This window comes from Coccinella septempunctata, chromosome 9 (genome assembly GCF_907165205.1).
Source record: "Coccinella septempunctata chromosome 9, icCocSept1.1, whole genome shotgun sequence".
NCBI classification, from domain to species: domain Eukaryota; kingdom Metazoa; phylum Arthropoda; class Insecta; order Coleoptera; family Coccinellidae; genus Coccinella; species Coccinella septempunctata.
In genome coordinates, this window is record NC_058197.1 from 17,118,496 (window position 1) to 17,141,055 (window position 22,560).

Consider the following 22,560-nt stretch of genomic DNA (forward strand, 5'->3'; position numbering starts at 1 on the left):
ATCTCCTGAAAACATCAATATCTTCAACTCCTGACGACCAGTTTGTTTATTTAAACAAATGTCCATCCACATGGGACATTCCCACGTGGAAACTCAGCATCCGGGATGACGTTACAGCATCCGATTCGCAAGATCCGCCACCCTGAAGGAAGGTGATCAATCAATCGGATCGTCTACGGGACCCCGCGCGCATCTCCCGCCCCAGCCAGCCCTCAGCAGCACTAATTAATCACTTTTTCGGGCCCGCCAAGATAGTCTTTGTTTTTATTACAGCCTACGCTGTCACGCTCTATGATATTTACGAGTTTAACGTCGAATATCTGGCTCGGTTTTTGATATTTTCCGTCTGTCAAGTCGTAGAATGATTGATGGGAATCGTATTAGTCCTACAGGAATCGGGAATCTTCTATATGATGGATTTTGCGTATGGTCGACGTTTGTCAGGCTATTCTGGATCCACCTGTGGATGTGGAGGTGTTTTTTTCAACTTCAATACGTGGACATTTAGATGCGTATTTCCTTCCTGTGTCTGGTGAAAATTGATCGATACAGGGTGATTCAGCGCTGTTAGACGCTGTTAGTTGTTTATGGAAAACTAATCACAATTTTCTGCTTTGAATTTCCATGCTGGGGTTTTCTACAACTATCTTTTCCCCTAGAATATTTTTGGACCTCTGCAACTTCTGCTTATACCGAAAACAGCCTTCTACTTTCAAGTATTTCAAATAGCACACCCAGTATATCCTCGCATCGTGGGATAGCTGATTTAATGGCAGTTTCAAGGGTATACCATTACTAAGGTAAAAATAGGTGAAAATAGGAGGTTAGGTATACGTTTTTGGATGTTTTTGCGACAATTTTTTTACCATTTGCGATTTTTCCATTACGAATTTTTTACTTTTTTATCGTAGAGTTGGTAGAATCAAGTCAATAATATGGTAGCTATCCAAAATATCAGTTTTGAATTTTTGAATAATTGATCCTTCTTTCAACAATGTTTGTTGAATATGCTTGCATATTTTTTTACTAGATTTAATTGCAAACAGGGGAATTTTTCTCCAAAAATCATAATAAAACAACTTTTATATCTAAATATAAATATTTATTTTTCTGGAAATTTTTCTTATCAATTAGTTTTCTATACATCTTTTCACTTTGGTATTAGTTGAGTAGATAAATGTAAGGTACAATAATATCTTAAAAGTTAGGGATAAAATACAAAATAAAGTCTATAATATAATAAATATTAATCGAATATCTACATGTATTTAGTATACAGGGTGTTTGTGAATAAGGTTCCTTAAATCGGGATCTTATTCCTCAGATGATACAAATATTCTATGGATTATGGGTCTCTGATGAATATTTCCTGAGATACACCGTGTATTTTGAATGGAAATCGAAATATATCGAACAGTATAATAAAAACAAAATTTTCAATGATATTTCTCTTACATATAAGAAGAATACTTGATATTTTCGCACTCTCCTTAGCAAAGGATATATAAACTTCTGAAATTGAAGACAACTGGTCTTCGAAAGTATTCAGATCACAATTTTTTTGGAAAATCAACCTAGGCAACCTCCTATATAGGGTATAAAAAAAATTTACGAATAATACAAGGATATGTCACGAACATTCACATTCCACACAGATTTACATTTACAATATCGATCTGTTACGCCAATCCTATCTTGGCGTGAAATCGTACGTGTTGGGATGCAGGGCCGTACTCCTGAAATTCCCGTTGTTCCCGTAGAATCCCGAATAGTTCCCGTACATCCCACGTCCGAAACTGCCCGATCTGAGATTCTTGTCGTTGCCGTACATGGAATTGTAGTGTAGCAGATTGTGCGAGTGGTAGACAGGGCCGTAGTGGCCCAGTTCGCCGGAGTAGGGCTGGGCGATGGCGCTGAGTCCGGCGCTGAGCAGGTTCGATTGGAAGATGGCGGAGTTCTGCGTCTGGTTCTGGTACCTGTTCTGGAACAGACCGGGATGGGTCGGCTGGTTGTCCTGGGTCTGCAGGACCTCTTGAGTGTCGTCATCTGTGAACAGAAAGGGTGATTAGTGTTCTCGATTCTTTTGAAGGGTTTTTTGGCAGGAATTTCCAATTTATGTATTGGTTTACTGTTGGAGCTATACAGATTGTGCAACAAATCATTGGAGGATGTCTCGAGTCAATCTCTGAGACGTTGTTTATAAATTTCGGCTGCACATGGCCCCGAAATTCCAGCAAAGCTATAAATTATACCCGAGACGTAAGATGATTTAGTTTAGGCTAAGTGCCCCGGTCGTTTTATGGCAGAAAGGATTGACATAAATTCACTGCTATGTAAACAGTGGAATCTCTTATGGATGCTTTATTGGAAGGCAAATTCGATGTGATTCACTGTTTATGGGACGTCCGTATCAGTCGGAGTTCGATGATGGGAAATTGAAGACAGTTATCCGAGAGTTTGTTATGGAAATACCTAACCATCATGAAAATTTGCATGTTGAGACTTTGGCCGATGGACTTTCTTCACAGTTCATTGGGAATACGACATGGATCACCCTGTATAGATCATTGGAATGAAAATTGGAAGACTGGCTCTCTTCGTTCAGGTTTTCATGGTCCAAATGGATATTTCTTCGATTCAAATTTTTACGATCCACTTACCTTTGATCAAACAACTTGTTGGCGTCAATCTGGGTGCTTTCTGTCTGGGTTGACTAGCCTGAGATATATCGGAGGAACTGCAACAAATATAAAGATTACTTTCAATATGACAAGAGCAAGGACAATCGCACAGTATTTGGGAATATTTGGTGCAACACGTCAGTACTTCAATACTGTTGAGAATGCGATTAAAACCAGTGGAATTCCACTGAAGCATCAAGTTAGGTGTCTTCATATGGTTTACCTTCCTGTTAAAGCAGCAGTAAGCAATAATGCTTTAAAGCGACAACATAGTAGAGAAAAGAACAATTGGAAGATTCTATCTGGTGGAGTCTGCAGGCTTAAAGAAGGTTTCTCCTGTTACAAACGTCTTGAAACCAATGTTCAACATCCAGTGTGACCTTAACTAGCTCTTCGTAGTGCTCTAAACCTATTCGGAATTGTGTCAAGAAGGTATCGATGAAAGTTTGAGGAATGTTTTGCCGGATGTCCGCCAGAGCATTGCCTAACTGTTGAAACGTCTGCGGTGGGTCAGATAAGCGGTGTAACTGAGGACACTACCGTTGAACCTGTTCTCGCCACACCACATTAGCCCTTCATACTCAAAGAGACGAAATCTGGACTCATCCGTGACCAGACAGGACCTCCATCTGCGCAAGTTGGAGAACCCAACGATATCTTATATATACGCCATTGTTTCATAGTGAATCGTGAGTGCTTGTTGGATCTTGGCCTTAAATCGAAGCTATATAACCTCTCCTAGCAGTAGATGCTGCATTAAACCCTACTTGCCGATCTTTTGCGACTGTTGTTGTACTTGCTCTTCCACTTCCTCGGGTCGCTTAAACCAGTGACTAGTAGACTAGCGTTTCTACGCTCTACTGACAACGATTTCAATCGAAAGGTGCTTAGACGTAAACCACTCGGCAAGTGGCAAGAAAAAAGAGGGTCTCCTTGGTCTGGGTTCCAGGACACTCTGGATTGATGAGGGCAATACACTTGCCAGAGGCCACATGTTGGCCCAGAACCTTTATGTGGTACGGGAAAATGCATCTATAAGAAAGGGTTTCTGGAGAAGGAAGAAACCTTATCCAGGAATGGATCATTCCAAAAAGTTCCTTCAGTATTCTGAAACTGCAAGATTGAAGAAGTATTTGGATCTGAGTAGGAATGAGTCACGGTGGAAAAGTCGCTTTAGGAAGCATATGATGAGAATGGGCTCATCAGAAGCTGACAAGTGTAGATTTTGTGAGAAAAAGAAGGAGACTCCAGTTGACCTTGTTACTGAATGCCTTGCCATTGCAAGCCTGCGCAAGGAAAGTCTTGGATTAGACAATTATAAGAGGAATGAGGACTTAAGCTTCTTGAAGCTTCTATCAGATACTGGAAGTCATAGGAATTCTGAAGCTGGAGGGCTGGTGCAGTTGTGAGAACAACTCTGACGAAGGGCACAGTAGACCTTGAGGTTGTATTGGGTTGCAACCCACCCATTAAACTGTAACTATAACCAATGCAGTTTGCCAAACCTGGAGAGGGTTAGAAACTTAGTTTTTGTGGTCTCAGAGATGCACAACGTTTCTCCGCCAGTGAGGGAGATGTAGTCAGGACAAAATGCGAATCGAACTCCTCACGAATCCGAAAATAAAACAAAGTAAACTTCTTCCACGCAACGTCCAAACACACTTCAAAGTTGTCACGCGGACTTTAAACACCAATAACTCAGCCGAACGAACTGCCCGACAGTGTTTACGATCAAATTATCCGAAATTATTGGGAGTAAGGCAGAGGGTCCTTATTTATGCGGACTTTTATTATTATTTTCGACTACCTATGGCGTCTTGAAGTCATCGCGTTCCACGACTTCTGTTTGTTATTAAAGCGAAGATATGAGGACGGTTGGGGTGATTTAGAGGTTCCGTAAGTGAGGTTAATTGTTCGGCCTGCCATAAAGAAATACTCTACGTCGTTGTGGATGATGGAAAACATGTAGGTATCTTTATTTGCGTTCAGGATGAGGCAACTCGGGACATGGAAGAGGTTCTTCACTCGGATTAAAGGTGACTTTTTCTCACGTCTTCATCATTATTCTTCTGGCTGAACATTTTTCATTCGCATGTAGATGGAGAGATCCATCTCGATTTTTTGGGTCAAAAATGAGCAAGGGGTTAGACCCCCCTAAAATCACCTATTTGCTACTCTGCCTGAAAATCAGGAAGTTCTATTACTTTCTTAGGATATGGAGTGCATAGAATTTGTTCTGAAGATTCTGGAAAACCAAACAGTTGATGCTTCAATCGAGAATTGCACTCCAGAGAGCTCGTCGAAGTCAACTCGAAAATGAAAAGTGGAAAAACAAAAAAAAATTATTTTCTCCTAAACAGGGCCAGATATTCGAAATTTTGGTATGGAAATATAGGTTTTCGAACACGCTGAATCTATTGCGAGCAATTTCGAGAGCATATCTCCCTTCGTTTAGATTTTCATCTCAGAAATGGCATTTTTTCAAAAATTGCAATTTTCAATCTGCGATATCTCCTGTTATATTCGTCTGATCCAATTGGGATTTCCTGTTATATAATCAGCGTTGCCTAGGCTTCCACCCTAGCACAAAAACTCGATTTCGAAAATCTCGATTTTTTGGGTCAAAAATGAGCAAGGGGTTAGACCCCCCTAAAATGACCTATTTGCTACTCTGTCTGGAAATCAGGATATTCCATTACTATCCTAGGATATGGAGTGAATAGAATTTGTTCTGAAGATTCTAGAAAACCAAACAGTTGATGATTCAATCGAGAATTGCACTCCAGAGAGCTCTTCGAAGTCAACTCGAAAATGAAAAGTGTAAAAACAAAAAAAATGATTTTCTCCTAAATAGGGCCAGATATTTGAAAATTTGGTATGGAAATATAGGTTTTCGAACACGCTGAATTTATTGCGAGTATTTTCGGAAGCCTATCTCCCTTCGTTTAGATTTTCATCTCAGAAATGGCATTTTTTCAAAAATTGCAATTTTCAATCTGCGATATCTCCTGTTATATTCGTCTGATCCAATTGGGATTTCCTGTTATATAATCAGCGTTGCCTAGGCTTCCACCCTAGCACAAAAACTCGATTTCGAAAATCTCGATTTTTTGGGTCAAAAATGAGCAAGGGGTTAGACCCCCCTAAAATGACCTATTTGCTACTCTGTCTGGAAATCAGGATATTCCATTACTATCCTAGGATATGGAGTGAATAGAATTTGTTCTGAAGATTCTAGAAAACCAAACAGTTGATGATTCAATCGAGAATTGCACTCCAGAGAGCTCTTCGAAGTCAACTCGAAAATGAAAAGTGGAAAAACAAAAAAAATGATTTTCTCCTAAATAGGGCCAGATATTTGAAATTTTGGTATGGAAGTATAGGTTTTCGAACACGCTGAATTTATTGCGAGTATTTTCGGAAGCCTATCTCCCTTCGTTTAGATTTTCATCTCAGAAATGGCATTTTTTCAAAAATTGCAATTTTCAATCTGCGATATCTCCTGTTATATTCGTCTGATCCAATTGGGATTTCCTGTTATCTAATCAGCATTGCCTAGGCTTCCACCCTAGCACAAAAACTCGATTTCGAAAATCTCGATTTTTTGGGTCAAAAATGAGCAAGGGGTTAGACCCCCCTAAAATGACCTATTTGCTACTCTGTCTGGAAATCAGAATATTCCATTACTATCCTAGGATATGGAGTGAATAGAATTTGTTCTGAAGATTCTAGAAAACCAAACAGTTGATGATTCAATCGAGAATTGCACTCCAGAGAGCTCTTCGAAGTCAACTCGAAAATGAAAAGTGGAAAAACAAAAAAAATGATTTTCTCCTAAATAGGGCCAGATATTTGAAATTTTGGTATGGAAATATAGGTTTTCGAACACGCTGAATCTATTGCGAGCATTTTCGAAAGCCTATCTCCCTTCGTTTAGATTTTCATCTCAGAAATGGCATTTTTTCAAAAATTGCAATTTTCAATCTGCGATATCTCCTGTTATATTCGTCTGATCCAATTGGGATTTCCAGTTATATAATCAGCGTTGTCTAAGCCTCCACCCTAGCACAAAAACTCGATTTCGAAAATCTCGATTTTTTGGGTCAAAAATGAGCAAGGGGTTAGACCCCCCTAAAATGACCTATTTGCTACTCTGTCTGGAAATCAGAATATTCCATTACTATCCTAGGATATGGAGTGAATAGAATTTGTTCTGAAGATTCTAGAAAACCAAACAGTTGATGATTCAATCGAGAATTGCACTCCAGAGAGCTCTTCGAAGTCAACTCGAAAATGAAAAGTGGAAAAACAAAAAAAATGATTTTCTCCTAAATAGGGCCAGATATTTGAAATTTGGTATGGAAATATAGGTTTTCGAACACGCTGAATCTATTGCGAGCATTTTCGAAAGCCTATCTCCCTTCGTTTAGATTTTCATCTCAGAAATGGCATTTTTTCAAAAATTGCAATTTTCAATCTGCGATATCTCCTGTTATATTCGTCTGATCCAATTGGGATTTCCAGTTATATAATCAGCGTTGTCTAAGCCTCCACCCTAGCACAAAAACTCGATTTCGAAAATCTCGATTTTTTGGGTCAAAAATGAGCAAGGGGTTAGACCCCCCTAAAATGACCTATTTGCTACTCTGTCTGAGAATCAGGATGTTCTATTACTATCCTAGGATATGGAGTGCATAGAATTTGTTCTGAAGATTCTAGAAAACCAATCAGTTGATGATTCAATAGAGAATTGCACTCCAGAGAGCTCTTCGAAGTCAACTCGAAAATGAAAAGTGAAAAAACAAAAAAAATTATTTTCTCTTAAACAGGGCCAGATATTTGAAATTTTGGTATGGAAATATAGGTTTTCGAACACGCTGAATCTATTGCGAGCATTTTCGAAAGCCCATCTCCCTTCGTTTAGATTTTCATCTCTGAAATGGCATTTTTCAAAAATTGCCAATTTTCAATCTGCGATATCTCCTGTTATATTCGACAGATCCATTTAGGATTTTCAGTTATATAATCAGCGTTGCCTAGGCTTCCACCCTAGCACAAAAACTTGAATTCGAAAATCTCGATTTTTTTGGTCAAAAATGAGCAAGGGGTTAGACCCCCCTAAAATGACTTATTTGATACTCTGTCTGAAAATCAGGACGTTTCATTGCTATCCTAGGATATGGAGTGCATAGAATTTGTTTTGAGGATTCTAGAAAACCAAACAGTTGATGATTCAATAGAGAATTACACTCCAGAGAGCTCTCCAAAGTCAACTCGAAAATGAAAAGTGAAAAAACAAAAAAAATTATTTTCTCTTAAACAGGGCCAGATATTTGAAATTTTGGTATGGAAATATAGGTTTTCGAACACGCTGAATCTATCGCGAGCATTTTCGAAAGCCCATCTCCCTTCGTTTAGATTTTCATCTCTGAAATGGCATTTTTCAAAAATTGCCAATTTTCAATCTGCGATATCTCCTGTTATATTCGACAGATCCATTTAGGATTTTCAGTTATATAATCAGCGTTGCCTAGGCTTCCACCCTAGCACAAAAACTCGATTTCGAAAATCTCGATTTTTTGGGTCAAAAATGAGCAAGGGGTTAGACCCCCCTAAAATGACCTATATGCTACTCTGTCTGAAAATCAGGAAGTTCTATTGCTATCCTAGGATATGGAGTGCATAGAATATGTACTGAAGATTCTGGAAAACCAAACAGTTGATGCTTCAATAGAGAATTACACTCCAGAGAGCTCTTCGAAGTCAACTCGAAAATGAAAAGTGGAAAAACAAAAAAAATGATTTTCTCCTAAATAGGGCCAGATATTTGAAATTTTGGTATGGAAATATAGGTTTTTGAACACGCTGAATCTACTGCGAACAGTTTCGAAAGCATATCTCCCTTCGTTTAGATTTTCATCCTGGAAATGTCATTTTTCAAAAATTTCGAATTTCACTTGAGAATTCGTCAAGACCGAACGGTCATGCCGAGATGAATAAAATTGTCAGATTTATGACTAGAAGAGTTGCTCTTTCAGAATATGTATCACATTCAGATCTACGATGATTTTCCTGGAAGAAAAACTACTCGCAAGTTGACCTTGGAAAAATTGCCAAAAAATGGTGTCAGTTAAAACTTCCTCAAGACCGAACGGTTGCGCCGAGATGGATAAAATTTTCAGATTATTGACTAGAAGAGTTGCTCTTCCAGAATATGTATCACATTCAGATCTAAGATGATTTTCCTGGAAGAAAAACTACTCGCAAGTTGACCTTGGAAAAATTTCCAAAAAATGGTGTCAGTTAAAACTTCCTCAAGACCGAACGGTTGCGTCGAGATGGATAAAATTTTCAGATTATTAACTAGAAGAGTTGCTCTTTCAGTATATATATTACTTTCAGATCTACGATGATTTTCCTGGAAGAAAAACTACTCGTAAGTTGACCTTCGAAAATTTTCCAAAAAATGGTGTCAGTTAAAACTTCTTCAAGGCCGAACGGTTACGCCGAGATGGGTGAACTTCACAGATATATCACCAGAAGAGTTGCTCTCTACCAAATATTCCCAAAAAGATTTCAAACACTCTAGACAGTGAATCACGTGTTTCGCTGATCATTTTTTAATGGTACCACCGTACAGGACGACACACTCGACGCAGAGACGCGCGCTCAGCGGCAGTCATTCCAGGGCCAACTACTACTAATTGCCAGTCTGTATTTTAGATATTCCCGTTCATTTGTAAGGGGAGACAGCGACTCCGAGATGGATGTGGCCGAATATTTTCTGGCTATTAATTCAGCTCTCGGTGTCAGTTACGGAAATAGAAGCGGCCGCGGACGACTGGGGGGTAATGGCAACCTTAAGGCGCTTCTGGAATACCTTACATTCGGCTATTTTCGAGAAATTGGGGATTTTTAGAGCTTTTTCAAGTCGGAATGTCGTAACGAGACTAATTGGGGTTTTTTTTGTGTCATCTATTCGGGATATTCGAATATTTCATGGTTAATTGGGTATGTGGAGGCCGAATTGGTTGGTATCGATCTCATAAATCGAATAAGTTGCTCCAATATTGTATAATGATCGATTCCTGACGCCAAAACTCTATTCGAAGATGGATCAGTGGTCTGAAATGTCACAACAATCACACCGCTCATCTGACCCGCCGCAGACATTACAACACCGAATTACGCCAATGCTTCAACAGTCAAACGGAAAACAATCATTAACGAACCTAATAATGAACATCTCAACCGTGTTTTTTCTACAAACGCTCAACTCTTCCCTCTTGACTTATCTCAACAGGAGGATGGCCGATTGGAGCCACAAGAAGCCACGTATTTGTTTTCGCGTCTCATCGTCCGCGGTTTTGTAACATAACTCACTGCACAAATTTAAATTTAAACCAGAAGAAATAAACAAGTGTGTATCTCGTGAGCTCCGGATAAATATTTGATGGTCTCAATGTGATATCCATCCACTTTTGATATGTCCAATAAACTTGGATTTATTATTCGCGTTTTGAACGGAATGAATAACAGCTTTCGTAGTAGGTATCACTCTGAATCCGAATATTTATATTTTATTTATATATGTTCTAACTGAATTCAGGATTTCGACCAATAACTTCAGTTTGTATAAACATTGGGTTGATGAGTTGGGCGTTATGACGAAAAGTTTAAATCTTGTAGGAGTAATTGTTCGTTGGTTTCTCGAAAATTATGGAAAATAAAGGATTCTCACCTTTCTTCAGGGTCGCAATCTCTGAATCCCTTAGCGAAAGGATTACTGGCTATCTTCAACTGAGTTATCTGTAAGGAAAGAAAAATTTCAACACTCATCTTCCTGTCTTTCGTGCTCAGTTAAATCTAAAAGGGCTGTTTCCTAGTTTCGACCCATCTACCCTCAGTGAATTTCACTCACCCTGTGATTCTGATAGGCCGTCACTGCCGTGAACGTAGTCGCGGGAAAAACGAACGTCTTGAAGTTATCGCCGTTCTGTTCGCCCTGTTTACCTTTCGGGGGAAGATAGACCACGTGGAACCTCGGCTGGTACCTGTGCATCGAGTTCAGTATGATCTGAAAGGAATCGAGAATGCTAAGATGCGCATGCGTCAGCGGTGTGGATCTCCGGATGGAGCTCGAATGTAGCGCATGCCTAGAGAGTACGGTTGCAACTTACGTGTCCGTTGTCGTCCAGTTGGTTATTCGTCAATTTCAGTTTATCGAAGGATATCGTCTGTTTCATCCATTGCGCGCCAGTGGCGGGACTGTCGGGGTGGACGTGGATCCTGGGAGGGGAAACTGGGTCCGCTTTGCCAGCCACCACCCAACTGGAACTGTAACAATAAAACTGTGTGAACGTAGCGCTGGTTTATCCGTTTCTTCTATAAAGTGTTCGTTGAGTTTTGTTTGTTGAATTTGATGACCACCTGTGACTATTTTCTGTATATTTTGCTAGTTACTGAAGAGATACCGAGGAGTATATGTTTCTAAGCGATGAGATATATAAACTGGCACTTGAGGCTGTTTTTGTTGGAGTGTTTTTCACTTATCTAAGCGACCATTATTAGATTTTTTAGGGTATTATCGATCTCTTAAGGCTAGTAGGCTGAAGGTTGAAGTCCTACCTGTGAAAAGCGTATCTGTATCTTTTGTCGTCCACTGGTATGAAGTCCATCATCAGCATGTAGTCGGAGTGGAGGTCTAGTCCGCACAGTTTCACTTGGAAGGTTGGGAACATCCGGCGACCAGCTTTAGTCACAATCATCTCCGTGCCCAGACCGTGAAATTCGTCCCATAGATGTTTCATCTCGAGGATTGCTGTTGCATTGCTGAGAACTGGACTCATAGCAGATAAACTGGAAGGAGAACATCAACTTTATCGAATAGTTATTTAGCCACCAAGGATGAAAAACTGTCGTGCCTTCAAATTGGTTGCCTAGGCACAGCCAAGGCGATAGACGTTGATCTCATTTACTCATCTGTTTGCTGGCCTAGACTACGTCGCCGTAGTTGCCAATTCCCTCAGTTATTCTTCACGAAATCCGTTGGATTTTAGTGGATTAAGAACGTGATTTGTAGTTAAGTGGTCGTAATAATCAAGAATGTGTAGGGATGGGGATATGGAGTCAGTAAAATTTTTCCTGAGCTGAGGGTTTTGGCGAAAACGGCGACGTAGCAGAGGTCAGCAAACAAGTGAGTATTAACTTTCGCGAAGATTTTTTGGTGGTGTTTTTTTGTGTTGTCATGATTTATACTCACCTAAGATGCGATTTGATGTGACCACCGTTGTTGTTCTGTTCGTTTTCTTCAGTTTCTTGGGGCATTCTGTCGGCATGGTCCAACGGTGAATATGCTTTTCTGTCTTTCCCGGCAGTTTGAAGGCATGCTGGAAGAATTTATTCATAAATCGGCTAATTCTTGGTTTTTTGGTTAATTAGAGAGATACAATTCCCGAATCTTCCTGCTTTCAGCTTTCAATATTTGTCGTGTTATTTGAGAAAAGGAAATTTGAGGTTGGTATATTCTCTGACACATGTTTTGGGAGTAACCAAATTACATACAGTCAACTGTAAGCTTTTAAAAAAAATTCAATTGACGAGTGGATGATTCAACTTCATTATCGTCAATTACAAAAATCTGAACTTGTTCGTCCAAGAGTGTACAGGCTGTGTCTTTGACTCGTACAAATATAGTAACAGTAGTTTCTTGAGTTCGAAAGAAACACTCTTTTCTCACACTATTTTTTTATATTCGGTCCTGATGAAAAGATAATTTTTAACCATTTTAACTGTTCATAATGTGCTTTGCCCTTGAAAACAAAATTTCCTTCAGAATAACTAGCTTAATCTGTGACAATACACATCTGTGGTTCTTTTAAACAGGGTTGTATTCAGCCATAGTACCCAATTTTTCAAATTTCACAGATACTTTTTAATTTTTTAATATCAAATTACTCGAAAACGTTGCAGTATACGAGAAAATACACTCTTATTATACAAAACGTTAAAATATTCATTAGATAGTGTCCAACTTTGTTTCAAGAGTTGGGTTCTTTGAATTTTTGGTATTTTTATGATACGTAATGGTCATAATGAGAAATCTGGAAGACGTGGATGATATCTTCGAATGTTCGAAAAACATTCATCAAATAAATGAAAAACTATACTCCGAAATTCATTCCATTCGATAAAACAGCCTGTATCTTTCAAACCGAGCCGATTTGGAAAAAACGGTTAAGGAAAAAAGTGTTCTTTGTAACCTCAAGAATCTACTGTTAAAATATTTTTACGACTCAAAGACTCACCCTGTATTTGATATCTAGTCAACAATTGTTAACAAATGAGGCATAATTGAACATAATTTTCCACATCGATACACTCATAGGTATGGAAAATATGAAAAAAAATCAACTTTTCTGGGCGATCATTAACGTCGCGTCCGAAAAGGAAAAGAAATATACACGGGGAGCCATACACGTCGCCTTGATATTCCCATAAATATCCCGGTGCTCATTAGTTAAACACATAGGGAATTTGTAGCATCATCCACTGATTTATGTGGTGTTTGCGACGGGTGAAATAATGATGTATGTTGGCAATTTAACGCATGCCATTTCATCTCGGATAATATGTCCGACTGGGTAGACGAAAATTGGTGAATATTGTCGTTTTTATCAACTACTTTCATTAACTAAATTCGAGATCTAACCTTCGATTTGCTTCATTGGTTCAACTGCGGTTGAATACTGCCAGTTTTCTGCTCCATAACAGTATGGCGTAGAGAAGCTCATCCTTTTTGAGTGATTATGTGGTTGAATATTCTTGAAATTTACTTTCGGACGAAACCAGAGCTCATTCCAGTAAAAATTCAAATGAGGAAGATCTGAAACTAAAAAAAAAAATTATAACTACAATATTCGTTTATGTTCAAGACGTTTTGTGAGATTTGGTTTTTCAACAGCCTGTATCATTTAAACCAAGCCGTTTCGAAATAAATGGTATAGGAAAAATGTGTTTGATTTTACAGCAAGAATCAACTGTTAAAATATTTGTACGAGTCAAAGACTTGCCCTGTATTTGGATTTCCTCCATATTTACATATTATTATTCTGGTCGAAACTGTAATTACTTGAAAGCTCACATGATATGATGCATTTCAGGAAAATTAATAAACCGATTTACAACTACTCGATGATGGTTGATTTCCTTCCTTCCTGAGTGGATGACACCCTATTCTAGAAAATAATAGTTTTTCCTCATTCAATCTGAAATAACGTGAAAGCTCACATAAGTGGATTGATTTCCTGCATCTATCAAATTGAAAATTCATCACCAGATCCATAATTGTTTCATTTTCCTCCCTCTAAATCATCCAGTATAGTGACAAAAGCAATAATGTACATATCAGTCCAGAGCACACTTTTTTTCACGCAATGCTTAAATATAATTGTCGAAAAAATCATCTCACCACTGGACTATGTCAATATCGTTAATGGACAAAGTGGGTACAACTTTGTTGTTGTCCAAACCAATTACGAAAAAAATCTGGATTACATCTTCATCAATCACAAACCCAGCGTTTATATCGTCGAACAGGGAGATCAAAGTTTACACGACTTGATCAAGATTCTGGCCAACAGCACAAACCACGATTTCAACCCAAGAGCTCTATTCATTTTTCTAGCCCCCGATCTACCCCCGAAGCTCATGGAGTCTCTTTCGTTTTATTTCGTAACAAACGTGATTTTTTTGAATAGTACCAATGGTGACTTATCAACATACACCTGGAGGACGCATGATGAGTTGACGAAGATAGGTAGTTGTGCAGACATTTCTCGGAGTTCACCGATGTATTTACCATTCCAAAGGGGTTGGGGCCAAACTAATGTCACTATAGTATATCGCACCCATGAAGTGTATGCCATTTGCAACGATTGTGATCTGAAAGGGATTGAAATTGAAATGTACCAAATGCTTTTCGACCATTTGAACATCAAGCCCATTTTTAATTTGTCTGAAGAAAGAGAGGGTGATGCTGATGTCTACATTGGAGGAATCATTTACCCTCCTCGTAATTATTTCATGGATAACACAGTCTCTTACGTGCAGGACTACATAGCACTGTTTGTACCCAGAGATATCCCATTACCAAGGTGGAAGTACCTCTTGACTATATTCACTGTAAATACCTGGATTTTCTGGCTTTGCTCCATGATTTTGATGGCTGCAGTGAGCTCAGTTCCTCCATCAACCTTTTCCAAGTCTCATCGTACCTGGAGGTTTAAATCTAGTTTCTTAGGCGTCCTTAAACTGATCCTAGAGCAAGGACATAGTTTCGGATCTGAGCGAACCTACGTCAAGGTCTTAAACGTTGTCATGTTCTTCCTCGCAGTCAACTTCAACAACTTCGTCAAGTCAAGGATGACCTACATTCTAAACGGCGTCAATTACGAATCTTCGATAGACGACGTAGACGGTATCATCCAGAGCAACCTGGACATCGGGGTACCACCGGGTATAAAGAGATTGTTGGAAGACGACCAACGTCTGGAGGAATACCTGAAGAAGCACGAACACGTCTGCGACTTCGGCGTGGAGTGCTTCGTCCGCACTGCCTTCAAGAAGGACCTGATATCCTTCAAGGGCGTCAAGAAATCCAGGTTCGACGATAGCCTCAAGGACAAGACCACCGGGAAATGGTTGCTGAAACAACTGAACGAACTCACGACAGCCGTCTCCATCTTTGGTCAGTTCAGACGTGGTCATCCGATTTTTCCCGTGTTTAACCAGAAGTTGCAGGTCCTGTTGCAAGCCGGTGTTGTCACGAAGATCTCGGAGAAGTACGATAAGGTGAGGGATCCTGAGGTGTTTCTCTTGGCTGTCCACAGGCTGGATTTTGAGGATATTGTTGCCCCTGGGTTCCTGTGGCTCGTGGGGGTACTTGGAGGTTGCGTGGTTTTCGTTTGGGAGGTGTTTTTTAGTGGGAAGAAGTCTGGTAGTTTCGTGGTAGGAAACTTGTATTTCAGGGATGGTTTTTGATCCATAGTGCAGACTATCATTGAAGAAAATCATTCGAAGCTTGAGGAAACCTTGGAAGAGATGAGTGGCACTAAGATTTAGGTATCTAAATTCAAAATTGGCTCAACTGAAAAACATGGAATTCCAGTAATGTGAAACTCATGAAAAAGCTGTTAGTTAGGTTAGAAAGTCCTGAAATCCATTTCAATTAATCACCCATTGCTGGTTGACCCTTTACTTCGGAAACGAATATTATTCATTTTCTTATAGAACGAGGAAATTACAGTTTTTACCACCTAAATAGCTGGTCGTAGTGTGGCCAAAACTGTAATCAGGACAAATGGAATATCCCTGTGAAATATCACCTTGGAAATTATCAGCCAATCTATAATGACGCCCAGAGCATCGAGGAAAACAACGATGAATGTGTACAAGGCCCAAAGGGCAGTTTTTTTCACCCATTGCGTGAATTTTTTAGTCCAGGACCACCTTCTACACCAGGACTACGTGAATGTCGTAAATGGGAAAACCAGGTACAACTTTGTTAGTGTCAGGACCGATTACGAGAAACATCAGGAGTACATCGTCATGAATCGCAAACCCAGCGTTTATGTCATCGAAGAGGGACACCAAAGTTTATACGAGTTAGTCAAGATTCTAGCTAACTACACGAACTTTGATTTTAACCCAAGGGCGACGTTTATTTTTGTAGCTTCCAATTTTTCCACGGAATTCATGGAGTTGCTCTCGTTTTATTTCGTGATGAAGGCAATTTTTTTGAATAGTTTGAATGGGGATTTATCTACTTACACTTGGAGGATGCAGAATGTGGTAAATGACGAAGTGATGAAGATTGGAAGTTGTTTCAATATTTCCAGCACTGTCAGATTACCAACTAACGTCCAACGAGGTTGGACAAATACCTCAGTTGATGTAGTGTATCATTCGCACAAATTGTACACTACTGGCACTGAATGTAAACTGAAAGGATTAGAGATAGAAATAGTTGAGGTGATCCTCGACCATCTGAAGATCGAACCACGTTTTTTTTTGTCCAAAGAGAATATCCAAAAGCTAGACGCTTTTTATTCGGACTTCGACATCTATATTGGAGGAATTATACATTCACAACGTGATTTTTTCATGGATAATACAATGTCTTACGTGGATGATTATCTGGCGTTCTTCGTACCAACAGAAAGTCCGTTACCAAGGTGGAAATATATGTTGAGGATATTCACCCCAACTACTTGGTTATTTTGGATCGGCACCATCTTTCTTATGTCTCTAGTTGGTGCCATTCCATCTTCACCTTCATCCATAGCCCAACGAATTCCAGTTTTCAAATACCTCTTCCTGGGGGTTCTGAAACTGATACTGGAGCAAAACCATCGCGTCAGATCTGACCTGAACCACATCAGAGTTTTGAACGTTCTCATGTTCTTCGTGGCCTTCAACTTCAATAACCTGGCTAAATCGAGGATGACCTATATTTTGAACGGTGTCAATACCGAGTCTTGCATAGATGACATAGAGGATATAATCCAGAGTAACTTGGACATAGGGCTACCTCCAGGTATGGAGAGGTTCTTGGAGGATGATCAGCGTCTTTACGAGTACTGGAAAAACCACAAGCACAAGTGCGATTTCAACATGAACTGCTTCTTTAGGACCGCTTTCAAGAAGGACTTGATAACCTTCAAGGGAGTTAGGAAATCGAGATTCGAAGATAGTCTGATAGATAATACGACCGGGAAATGGTTGCTCAAACAATTACCCAAATTTAAGATCCCTGTTTCGGTCTTTGGTCAATTCAAGCGTGGTCATCCTATTTTTCACGTGTTCAACAAGAATTTGCGTCACTTGTTTGAATCTGGAATAGTGTCCGAGATCGTATCCAAGTATGACAAGGTGAGGGATGATGGGGATGTTGTTTTGGATGTTCATAGACTCGATGTTGAAGACATAGCTGCACCTGCTTTCCTGTGGCTTATAGGGATGGTCGCTGGTTGCACCGTTTTCATTTGGGAAGTGTTTTTTAAAGATAGAGGAGGTTAATTTAGTTTATACACTCACGAAAATATTAAAGCTGTGTGTGTAATTGATTTTATCGAAATCGTCTTTTACATATCTCAATGCTTCATGGATTTTGGACAGCACTCAAGAAATGTGTATTGAACTTCACGTTATGAGTAAAACTGTAGAAATCAGAGTATTAAGGGTCATTCTTTCTTAACCTCACCTAAAATTATACGGAGAATTACAGAAGATATTTTCATGAAATCCATTTTAAGGGTGTTACCATGGTTAACGAGAGTATTTTCAAGTTGTTTTTTAGAATTTTCTAGATACTAGAACAACATAATCCTTGGTCGTTTGTAGCGTCATTTATGCAGTACAATCGGCTCGGTTTAAAAGATACAGGCTGTTGAAAAACCATAAAAAATGTTAATTTTAGTTCTATCTCACAAACGGTTTTATCGAATGAAAATTTAAAGAACCCAACTTTGAAACTGGATGCTAATATCTAATGAATATTTGAACGTTTTGTAAAATAAAGTATTGTGAATATTTTTTGGTATAATGCCCAGTTTTCGAGTGATTTGATGTTCAAAAATAAAAAAGTAACTGTGAAATATGAAAAATTGGGTACTTTGGCTGAATACAGCTCTGTTTAAAAGATCCAGAGATATGTTGTGTCATAGATTGAGCTTGTTATTTTGAGAGGAATTTATTTTTTCAGGGGTGGCATAGATCATGATAAAAACTTAAATAGCTATATCTTATTATCAGGACCGAATAGAAACGAATTCAAATTCTTAGCAAAAAGTGTTTCTTTTGACCTGAAGAATCTACTGTTAAAATATTTGTACGAGTCCTTATATGTGACCCTTATATGCGCCATTGATTCTTGAAGAAAAATGCACTTTACAGCCATAGTTTTTTATCGAATATTTCGAGATATATGGCAGGCAAGAGATAAGATCAACGAACACTTCTCCTCCAGGAAAAGTTAAACAAGTTTCAGTAGGGATTAATGGTTGACTATTTTCCCTTTTCTCAGGTTCAGAATGGAAATTTTCCATTTTCCTAACTAAAGGAAATAATTGTTTTTTCTACTAAACCCTCATACTTAGTCCAAGTGTAATATCATTAAAGCTTAAACAAATGGATTCATTCCATAAAGCTATCGAATAGAAAACTTATCAGCATATGAGTAACAGTTTCATTTTGTCCATTTCATATTACCCAGTGATCTGACAAAAATCCTAATGTACATATCATTCACCAAAGTCCGAAGCACACTTTTGTTAACCCAATGTGTAAATATAATGGTGGAAAAAATCATTTCACCAGAAAACTACGTCAACATCGTGAATGGTAAAAGTGGGTACAACTTCGTTGTTGTCCAAACCAATTACGAAAAAAATCAGGATTACATCTTCATGAACCACAAACCCAGTGTTTATGTCGTCGAAGAGAGACAGCAAAATTTATACGAGTTGGTGGAGATTCTAGCCAATAACACCAATTACGATTTCAACCCAAAGGCAACGTTTATTTTTGTAGCTTCCAATTTTTCCTCGAAGTTCCTGGAGTTGCTATCGTTTCATTTCATATTGAACGCAATTTTTTTGAATGATACAGACGGGGAAATATCAACGTATACTTGGGGGAAACACAACAAGGTTAATAAAGAGTTGGTGAAGATTGGGAATTGTGGAAGTATATCCAAGAGTTCACCCATCAGTTTACCCTTTTACTCTGAGAGGGGTTGGAGGAAAACATCTCTGATCTTAGAGTATCATACACATAAAGTCTATACTACATGCATCGAGTGCGAACTGAAAGGCATCGAGATAGAAATATACGAGTTGCTTTTCGACCATTTGAACATCAGACCTATTTTCAAGTTAGCAGAGTGGAAATCCAACGAATTGTTTTCTCCAGATGCTGATGTCTTCTTTGGGGGTAAAACATACGCTTCTCGTAACAACTTCATGGATAATACAATCTCTTACGTCCAAGACTACGTGTCACTCTTTGCACCTAGAGACATACCATTACCGAGGTGGAAGTATCTCTTGACCATTTTCTCTGTCGAGTCCTGGATCTTCTGGATCGTCTCGATGATATTGATTGGTGTAGTGAGTTCAGTTCCTTCCTCAACATTTTCCAAGTCTCGAAGAACTCGAAGGTTCAAACGTCATTTTGTAGGCGTACTGACCATCATCGTGGAGCAAGGATATAGTTTTGGATCTGAACGAACCTACGTTAAAGTTTTGAACGTTCTTATGTTGTTCTTGGCCGTCAATTTCAACAATCTGGTCAAGACTAAGATGACCTACATTCTTAACGGTGTCAATTATGAATCTTCGATAGATGACATAGACGATATCATCAAGAGCAACTTGGATGTTGGAATACCACCAGGTTATAAGAGAATCTTGGAGGATGACGAGAGGCTGCGTGGATACCTGAAGAATCACGAACACGTATGCGATTACAACGTCGAATGCTTCTTCAGGACCGCCTTCAAGAAGGACCTGATATCCTTCAAGGGAGTCAGGAAGTCCAGGTTCGACGACAGTCTGATGGACAACGCTACCGGTAAATGGTTACTTAAGCAGTTACCCGAGCTTACAACCACCGTTTTCATCTTCGGCCAGTTCAAGCGTGGTCACCCTGTTTTTCCCAGGTTCAACGGGAAATTGCTCCAGTTGTCGCAATCCGGGATAATTTCTAAGATTGTAGCGAAGTACGATAAGGTGAGGGAGGAGAATTTTCTCCTGTCCGTCCATAGTCTGGATGTTGAGGATATAGTCGCCCCTGGTTTTCTCTGGCTGATGGGGATGCTTGCGAGTTGTTTGGTTTTCACTTGGGAAGCGTTTTTCAAGGGGAAAAACTCGTGCACCTTTGAATATTCATTGTAAGAACTTGTACAGGTAGTCGACAGGTTTTCCGTCAAATTTTGACCAATTTGGACATTCTTGTTTGGAGGAAGGTTGACGATACTCAGAACTGTTTTTGAACCATCGCACACTGTTGGTTTTTATTGCAGAACGCTAATATGACCAGCCAAAACTATCATGGTATAAAATATAATTGATCAACGATCACCATTTTCTGTAGCATAGTTTTTTGTTGAAGCTTTTTTTTGTATCAATAAGTATTTATCTTTCCAGATGTATTCTCTTTATTGTAATATAAACTATATATTTGAAGAAAAATTACTTTGAAACTTAATCTTATTTGAAGGGGGAAATAAAATCATTTCTCGATATTCAAGAAAATATCTCTATGAAGTTCTCGAAGAACAACTCTTCTAGTAATAAATCTGAGAATTTCATCCATCTCGGCGCAACCGTTCGGTCTTGAGGTAATTTTAACTGGCCCCATCTTTTTGGGAATTTTTCGCAGATCGTCTTTAGAGGAATTAATCTTCCAGAAAAATTATCGTAGATCTAAATGTTATAGATATTCTGAAAGAGCAACGCTTCTAGTCATAAATCTGAGAAGTTCATCTATTTCGGCGCAACCGTTTGGTCTTGAGGAGTTTTTAACTGACCCCAAATTTTTGGGAATTTTTCGAAGGTCGACTTGCGAGTAGTTTTTCTTCCAGGAAAATTATCGTAGATCTAAATGTGACACATGTTCTGAAAGAGCTACTCTTCTAGGGGTAAATCTGAGAATTTCATCTATTTCGGCGCAACCGTTCGGTCTTGAGGAATTTTTAGCTGACCCCATCTTTTTGGGAAATTTTCGCAGATCGTCTTTAGAGGAATTAATCTTCCAGGAAAACTATTGTAGATCTAAATGTTATAGATATTCTGAAAGAGCAACGCTTCTAGTAATAAATCTGAGAAGTTCATCCATTTCGGCGCAACCGTTTGGTTTTGAAGAATTTTTAACTGACCCCATCTTTTTGGAAATTTTTCGAAGGTCAACTTGCGAGTAGTTTTTCTTCCAGGAAAATTATCGTAGATCTAAATGTGATACATATTCTGAAAGAGCTACTCTTCTAGGGATAAATCTGAGAATTTCATCTATTTCGGCGCAACCGTTCGGTCTTGAGGAAGTTTTAACTTAACCCACCTTTTTGGGAAATTTTCGCAGATCGTATTTAGAGGAATTAATCTTCCAGGAAAACTATCGAAGATCTAAATGTGATAGATATTCTGAAAGAGCAACGCTTCTAGTAATAAATCTGAGAAGTTCATCCATTTCGGCGCAACCGTTTGGTTTTGAAGAATTTTTAACTGACCCCATCTTTTTGGGAATTTCTCGAAGGTCAACTTGCGAGTAGTTTTTCTTCCAGGAAAATTATCGTAGATCTAAATGTGACACATATTCTGAAAGAGCTACTCTTCTAGGGATAAATCTGAGAATTTCATCTATTTCGGCTCAAGCGTTCGGTCTTGAGGAAGTTTTAACTTAACCCAACTTTTTGGGAAATTTTCGCAGATCGTCTTTAGAGGAATTAATCTTCCAGAAAAATTATCGCAGATATAAATGTTATAGATATTCTGAAAGAGCAACGCTTCTAGTAATAAATCTGAGAAGTTCATCCATTTCGGCGCAACCGTTTGGTTTTGAAGAATTTTTAACTGACCCCATCTTTTTGGGAATTTTTCGAAGGTCAACTTGCGAGTAGTTTTTCTTCCAGGAAAATTATCGTAGATCTAAATGTGACATATATTCTGAAAGAGCTACTCTTCTAGGGATAAATCTGAGAATTTCATCTATTTCGGCGCAACCGTTCGGTCTTGAGGAAGTTTTAACTTAACCCAACTTTTTGGGAAATTTTCGCAGATAGTATTTAGAGGAATTAATCTTCCAGGAAAACTATCGTAGATCT

At 38.9% G+C, this 22,560-nt stretch overlaps 2 protein-coding genes across 2 annotated transcripts in view; one reads left to right on the forward strand and one right to left on the reverse strand.

Moving 5' to 3' along the window:
- LOC123319913 (innexin inx7-like) overlaps nucleotides 1–22,560 on the forward strand; it is a 43,021-nt gene that overhangs the window by 9,615 nt on the left and 10,846 nt on the right. The window lies entirely within an intron of this gene.
- Nucleotides 1,081–13,571, reverse strand: LOC123319912 (T-box transcription factor TBX10-like). The gene is made up of 8 exons (XM_044906992.1): nucleotides 13,393–13,571; nucleotides 11,944–12,070; nucleotides 11,310–11,540; nucleotides 10,862–11,018; nucleotides 10,603–10,758; nucleotides 10,423–10,490; nucleotides 2,661–2,737; nucleotides 1,081–2,046 (listed from the first exon to the last, which is right to left on the reverse strand). Exons 1-8 carry the CDS (start codon nucleotides 13,472–13,474, stop codon nucleotides 1,691–1,693), a joined length of 1,254 nt encoding a protein of 417 aa, XP_044762927.1. The 5' UTR covers nucleotides 13,475–13,571; the 3' UTR covers nucleotides 1,081–1,690.

Bases quoted from the DNA above. Each gene is read 5' to 3' on its own strand.
- LOC123319912 (XM_044906992.1), bottom strand. From the start codon at position 13,474: ATGAGCTTCTCTACGCCATACTGTTATGGAGCAGAAAACTGGCAGTAT. The intron at 10,759-10,861 runs GTAAGTTGCAAC...GATTCCTTTCAG, and splicing joins AACTGGACGACAACGGACAC to ATCATACTGAACTCGATGCA. The intron at 2,047-2,660 runs GTAAGTGGATCG...TTCTGTTCACAG, and splicing joins AACAAGTTGTTTGATCAAAG to ATGACGACACTCAAGAGGTC.